We start from the raw sequence: 7,159 nt of genomic DNA, 5'->3' as shown, positions 1-7,159 counted from the left end.
TCTTGTTGGAAGTATTGTTCTCATCGTTGACAAATGGAAAAGAAATCGTTGATACAGCTAAAAAGACAAAAAAACAAAAAAGCTGGATTCTAGGTTTCCTACTAGATATTTTGTTGTTTTCTGCTGGTGGCAATTTTATGCCAAAACTCTCACACACACACACTCTTGACATAATATTTATGTTGTTTAATAACCGTTTTCCTTATGTGCGTGTCTGTGTAATATTCTAATACCTCTGTTAACTCTTACAAAAAAATACTTTTAGCAGATTTCAGAGCATCCAAAATTTGTATAAATTCCACCTGAGCACGAGATGGCTCTTTAGTTGACTTCGTTTCGTTACCTTTATTGGATTACTTTTGTTTGTGGATTCCATTTACCATGAAACCTTTCACCTGCATTTTAGTGATTCTTGCCATTTTGGCATGTGGTCAATGCCACAATATTGAAAAACGTTCCCTAGGCCAATTGCAGGGTTTAATTAGCTCTAAACTTGGTTTGCTCCGTGGATTAGGTGGAGGTTTAGGTGGTAAATTGGGTGGCGGTGCTTCAGCTGGCGGTTATGGTGGTGGTCATGGCGGTAGTTACGGTGGCGGTCATGGCGCTAGTTATGGTGGTGGTCATGGCGGCAGTTATGGTGGTGGTCATGGTGGCTCATCCGGTGGTGTTACTAAAGTCTATGTTGTTCATGTCCAAAATGCCGGCAGTGCAGGTGGTTATGGCGGTGCAGGAGCTGGTGGCTGGAGCCAAGGTGGATCTGCTGGCTATAGTGGTGCACAATCTGGTGGCTGGAGCCAAGGTGGTGCCCAAACTGGTAGCTGGAGCCAAGGTGGATCTGCTGGCTATAGTGGTGCACAATCTGGTGGCTGGAGCCAAGGAGGATCTGCTGGCTATAGTGGTGCCCAATCTGGTGGCTGGAGCCAAGGTGGTGCCCAAACTGGTGGCTGGAGCCAAGGTGGTTCCGGTGGCTGGTAATTAACCCAAAGTCAACGTTTATTTATAGTAACAAAATTAGAGAATCAAAACAAACCACAAACTAGTTTAAGTAATTAGTTTAAGCAGACACCTAGAAAAAATATAACAATCAAATTTTCTACGACAAAAAAAAAAAAAACAAAACCTATTTTTTATTTTTGCCTTATTAAGGCGAAGGCCATTTATAGTGATATTTAATTAATTCTCTTTCGAGTTGAGCTGTTAGGCCTTTAGAGATACATTGAAAAATTAGTAGTCTACCGAAGTCCCACGCATCCAACCATTACACTACGTTTCACGGGTGGTAAATCCGATCTTCAGGTGTATTAGGATGTTGTTTTTGTGGCAGACGAAGGCAAAGCTTGGTAACTGGTATATATATCGAACTTCATTAGATAAATGTATATGCGAAATTATGTCAGTTAATTGAAACTCCAAACTTTTCCTATAGTCCTGCTTTGGTAATCCCATTTTTCAATGTTCACAAATACTATGGTAAGTTTTATTCCTACATCATTAGTAATTGCTCTTCTATATCAGAAGATTTTATTTTTTGATCATCAATTATTGTCTACTAAAGTTTTGACAAGTTGATGGTGGCTTAGAACGCTAAGACGCCGGCAACCTTGACACTCAGTTGTCGGAGACCCAGGTTCGAATCCCAGCCTGGCTCATGCTGAAATTATTTTTTATTTTTGCCTTATTAAGGCGAAGGCCATTTATAGTGATATTTAATTAATTCTCTTTCGAGTTGAGCTGTAAGGCCTTTAGAGATACATTGAAAAATTAGTAGTCTACCGAAGTCCCACGCATCCAACCATTACACTACGTTTCACGGGTGGTAAATCCGATCTTCAGGTGTATTAGGATGTTGTTTTTGTGGCAGACGAAGGCAAAAAAAAAAAAAAAAAAAAAATAATAATTTCAGCATGAGCCAGGCTGGGATTCGAACCTGGGTCTCCGACAACTGAGTGTCAAGGTTGCCGGCGTCTTAGCGTTCTAAGCCACCATCAACTTGTCAAAACTTTAGTAGACAATAATTGATGATCAAAAAATAAAATCTTCTGATATAGAAGAGCAATTACTAATGATGTAGGAATAAAACTTACCATAGTATTTGTGAACATTGAAAAATGGGATTACCAAAGCAGGACTATAGGAAAAGTTTGGAGTTTCAATTAACTGACATAATTTCGCATATACATTTATCTAATGAAGTTCGATATATATACCAGTTACCAAGCTTTGCCTTCGTCTGCCACAAAAACAACATCCTAATACACCTGAAGATCGGATTTACCACCCGTGAAACGTAGTGTAATGGTTGGATGCGTGGGACTTCGGTAGACTACTAATTTTTCAATGTATCTCTAAAGGCCTAACAGCTCAACTCGAAAGAGAATTAATTAAAAACCTATTTCTGTTTTTTTTTATTATTAGCTTTTTTTCGGTAACTAATATCACTTACTCACTTTTCCGTCCATAACAGTTCCAGACCGGGAAAATACTCTAAGTGACACGAAGCCTTGTGTTGATTTTCTTCACTTCAAATGTCGATTGAATGTTATCAACGGATTTTTAATACAAATCCGCGTTTTAAGATAAATCCATTTCATGTTACTTTGGTAGTAGCCGATCACTACTATTGGAAATTGCTGGTGGATGTTGGTTTAGAACTTTGTTGCATCGGTAGCCATTTATGATTTCGGAGACTGCCTGTTGATGCACAGTGTTCAGAGAGTTGGTTGAAGCCTGGAATAACTTCTGGGATGTCATCACAATAGCACATGAAGCCTTTACGGTTAAATCTAGGTGGTGGTTAGGGTCACTCGACGGATAACATGCCAGCAGGAACTGTCCACTCAGGAACACATTATGTTGCGTGACTTACAGCATTCTGGCTTTTTCATTCTCATTTGTCACGGGGAGCATTATTTTGTGACGTTTGCAGGATTCGTCATTGTGTGTCGCTCAAAAATAAATTCCAGACCAAGGCGACATATTTGGAGACAAAGCGACCAATGACCTTATATGTCGCTATCAATATCATCGTTTATGCCAAATAACGGTTGTAGGACTTTGTTCCTGGATTTCTGGTTGATGTGTGAAGAAGATTGTCCAAGACCACTACAAGAAACGTTGGGTGATGAGCAGTAGGGATATGCCTATTATGGACAAAAATATGAAGCTGTGTGTGGACTTATCTTCTGCAGGACACTGTAGACTTTGAGGGAGAAAAAGTTAGATTGCGCTCTTGGGTGAAATTTGTGATAGATGAAATTATAGTGCAGTCATCTGCATACAACACCAGGGAAATACCTTTAAGATAGATGTTGAATAAAATGGGAACAGTAATCAGTGTGCACTCTTTCATCTCAAGTGGACACATGCCCCCCCCCCCCTTGGTGCCACCTGGTGAATTGCCTCTAACACCCGTTAAAGGTTGTGAGCTAACATGCGCCGCGCTTTCGCCCATAATAACGCTAAAAACTTGGATTGCTACTATCAAAAAAACAAAGGAAAAGAAAAACAAAAACCCCTCTACACTTGACGACCCCCGCAAACGTTTTATTGCGTTGTGTGCGGATTTGTAATTGGTCGGAGGTTAAAACATCTGGTCTTCAGTTTCACACCAATGTATAAAAGACTTGCTACAATATGGATAAAAGCAAAATTGATCAAAATTAGCCTTACTTGCCCTCATGCTCCAACCGAAGACAAGGGCGAACAGTCCAAAGACATATTTTACGAGCGCTTAGAAGAAACGTACGACCGTTGTCATGCACATGACATTAAAATTATTCTAGGTGATTTAGTGCCAAAATTAGAAAGGAGAATATCTTTGGTCCAACAGAAAGTTCCGTGTCTACAGTGAAACATCAGACAATCCCAGCAGAAAAGTAGTTACCAAGTAATGACTTTTTTCAGATTTATGCATCTCCATATTCATAAAGGCACATGGCTGTCTGCAGATCAAATAACAAAAAATCAAATTGCTCGCGTTGTGATAGATGGAATATATTCATCGAGCTTGTTGGATGTACGATCGTTCCGAGGAACAAATAAGACTCGGACCACTACCGTGTTGCAGCCAAGGTACGTACCCGTCTAAACATTTCAAATAAAGCACGTACAGACACAACACAGAAGTTGGATATCGGCAAATTGCAAACACAACAGATACCCCATAACATATCAGCACAATGGCAAAATATTGCGCACTCCATGCAAACAGCCGCGAAACCCATACATACCCATACCCAGGAGTGTAGTGCTGCTACCAAAGATAAAATGCGGCATATAGAACTATTTTACAATCAGTAGCAACGCGTAGGGCACGAGAGAGGTGTCGGAGGAAAAGGAGAGAGGAGGAAAGTCTTTTCGGCAAAACAAAGAGAGAAATGGAAAAGCGGGAGTATGAAAAAATCGATATGCACGAGTCCGAGAATTCTACCCTGTAGATACCAGCAAGGTAAATTGGTAACTAATACCAAACTTTTGGTATCCAATACTAACGAAAACGAGGAAAATACCAAAGATCCAATCGCAGAAGATGGTAACGTCAGCAATAAACCGGCTGAAAAATAATAAGGCAGCAAGAGCCGATGACCTACCAGCCAAGCTGTTCAAAACCGGAGGCGACCCGCTGATAAGGTGTATGCATCAACTAGTTAGCACCATTGGACAGAAAGAACGAGTACCCGACAATTGGAACGTGAGCATCCTATGTCCAGTCCACTAGAAGGGAGATAAGACTGTGTGCTCTAATTACAGGGGCATAAGTCTGCTCCCTACCCCATGTTAGATAGTATCTGGCATATTGTGTGAGCTACTAAAGCCTATGGTCAATGAAATAATTGGACCCTATCAGAGCGGCTTTAGACCGGGCAAATCCACCATTGAACTTGTATGGAGAAAGTGGCCAAAATTTTTCCCAGTGTAAATATCAAGCTAATGCGCTGGTTACAGCTCCGAGCGGCTGCGAAGATTGTGTTATGAACCCATGAGCGTAGCATTCCCCCTTTTCCCCCTCTTGAGGGGGTACAAGATATGAATTGTCTTATGCTGTTAATACAAGAGGTCAAGAACAAAAGCTACGATTGTCTTACGATGCAAAAATAGTCATGGGGAAACAAAACAATCTCAAAAACAATATAAAAACCAGCCAATTTAGCGGTTCAAAAATATCAATATTCTGGTCTGAAAATTCATTAAATTGTTTATAGAGATCTTATGGCGTTCTTCCTGGACTACTCGTATCGACCGCGTAGGTCATATTTCTAAGAAGAATTCTTGACCTTTTCATTGATGTCAATTATGTTAATGTACGTGGTCAGATAACAGAGTCATGTCCTAATATATCCATAGAAACCATATCCTACGACAGCTTTAGTCTGCGAGCCATCATTTAAAGTCTGGCACTAGATGGCAGCTCATATTAATACTGGATAATCTTAAACCCCTGACCTCAAAGCTCATTCGGCTTTGTAAGGTGACATTAACTGATACTCGGTCTTCGGTTAAAATAGGAAAGATCCTCTCCGAAGAGTATATTACCAAAAAAGGTTTTAGATACCTGAAATAGAGTAGTACCGTTTTTGGACGAAAACTTGAACCTAAGTGGATAGTATCTTTAGAAAATATTTTCTTATCTTATACCTTCAAAATTCCTTAAAGAGACGCGTAGCGATTTAGGGGGCTATACCAAAACGTGGACCTATATACATAAATAATTTTTGGTTGAAATAATTTTTAGCTTTGCATCCAATTCGGTGGTCAAATGGGGTTAAGCGTCGACACATCGCTTTTATGGGGGCTATACCAAAACATGGACCTATATAACCCATTTGCAATATCAAAACTTCTACAGACCTATAATAGATTTTACCAAAATTTTCAACTTCAAACCGTTCGGACGCTAGAGTGGCTTCCACAGACGGACGGACATGGCTATATATGTAGAACTGCACGCTGATCAAGAGTAGATTTACTTTGTGGGAACTTAAATGATTAATTCAAGGGATTACAAACGGAATTACAGACGTAATATACGAGGGCTGTACGAAAACTTTCTGGCCCAGCAATATACAAATTTTTGGAACAGTTTGTCATACGACCATGTGTTGTGTTGTTTACAGCGACTTAAAAAATCACTTTAAAAAAATAGAATTTTCTTGTGAACATTTTCGTCTGATAACACTGTGCAACAAAATGGAGCTCAAAGTCTGGGGGGCGGAAAATTCCTATTGGAGATGAAAGCCCTTGGTGAGTATATACAGAACCCCGAAGGACAGATTCGCCGTGAGTCGATCTTTCGCGATATGGCGTGATGAAGTTTTTGCTAGGGACCCTGTAAGCCATCCGGAATTAGCGTTATATCTTTGTTCACTGTTCCTTTAGCTTATTTTTGATATGACATGTCTTCCGTCAAATCGAATGAGGATTATTTTCGTAGAGCACTTCGACCTTCTAACTCGCTTCCTTCAATGTCCTTTTCGTCCTTTATTTTAAGAGCCGCTATAAAAGTACCACAAGATGACGTTTTTCGGCTTTGAAATATTCTGCAAAAATGTCGGCCAGAAAATTTTAGGTACGGCTTTCCTTGACAACAAATCGATTATGTCGAGTTTTCGAGGTCGTTTTGTGCATTTACCCTGTTTTTGTTCAGAAAAATACTATATTTTGTTGTTTGTATATTCGTTACAGAACATACAAAAACACAAAATACAGTTTTTTTCTGAGCAAACAGGGGTAAATGCACAAAACGACCACGAAAACTCGACATAATCGATTTGTTGTCAAGGAGAGCCGTACCTAAAATTTTCTGGCCGACATTTTTGCAGAACATTTCAAAGCCGAAAAACGTCATCTTGTGGTACTTTTATAGCGGCTCTTAAAATAAAGGACGAAAAGGACATTGAAGGAAGCGAGTTAGAAGGTCGAAGTGCTCTACGAAAATAATCCTCATTCGATTTGACGGAAGACATGTCATATCAAAAATAAGCTAAAGGAACAGTGAACAAAGATATAACGCTAATTCCGGATGGCTTACAGGGTCCCTAGCAAAAACTTCATCACGCCATATCGCGAAAGATCGACTCACGGCGAATCTGTCCTTCGGGGTTCTGTATATACTCACCAAGGGCTTTCATCTCCAATAGGAATTTTCCACACCCCAAAATTT

At 39.9% G+C, this 7,159-nt stretch overlaps 1 protein-coding gene across 1 annotated transcript; it reads left to right on the top strand.

Moving 5' to 3' along the window:
• The first annotated feature begins 381 nt into the window (after nucleotides 1-381).
• LOC141398285 (uncharacterized) lies at nucleotides 382-975 on the top strand. Its single transcript, XM_073975565.1, has one exon. It carries the CDS (start codon nucleotides 382-384, stop codon nucleotides 973-975), a length of 594 nt encoding a protein of 197 aa, XP_073831666.1.
• Nucleotides 976-7,159: the final 6,184 nt, after the last annotated feature.

This window comes from Musca autumnalis, unplaced genomic scaffold (genome assembly GCF_047663935.1).
Source record: "Musca autumnalis isolate F117 unplaced genomic scaffold, ASM4766393v1 scaffold_3, whole genome shotgun sequence".
In the NCBI taxonomy this organism is placed as follows: Eukaryota; Metazoa; Arthropoda; class Insecta; order Diptera; family Muscidae; genus Musca; species Musca autumnalis.
The sequence above is the reverse complement of the archived record's forward strand: the minus strand, read 5'-3'. Positions and strand labels throughout refer to the sequence as shown.

Excerpts from the sequence above, each read along its gene's own strand:
- LOC141398285 (XM_073975565.1), top strand. The coding sequence starts at position 382 with ATGAAACCTTTCACCTGCATTTTAGTGATTCTTGCCATTTTGGCATGT.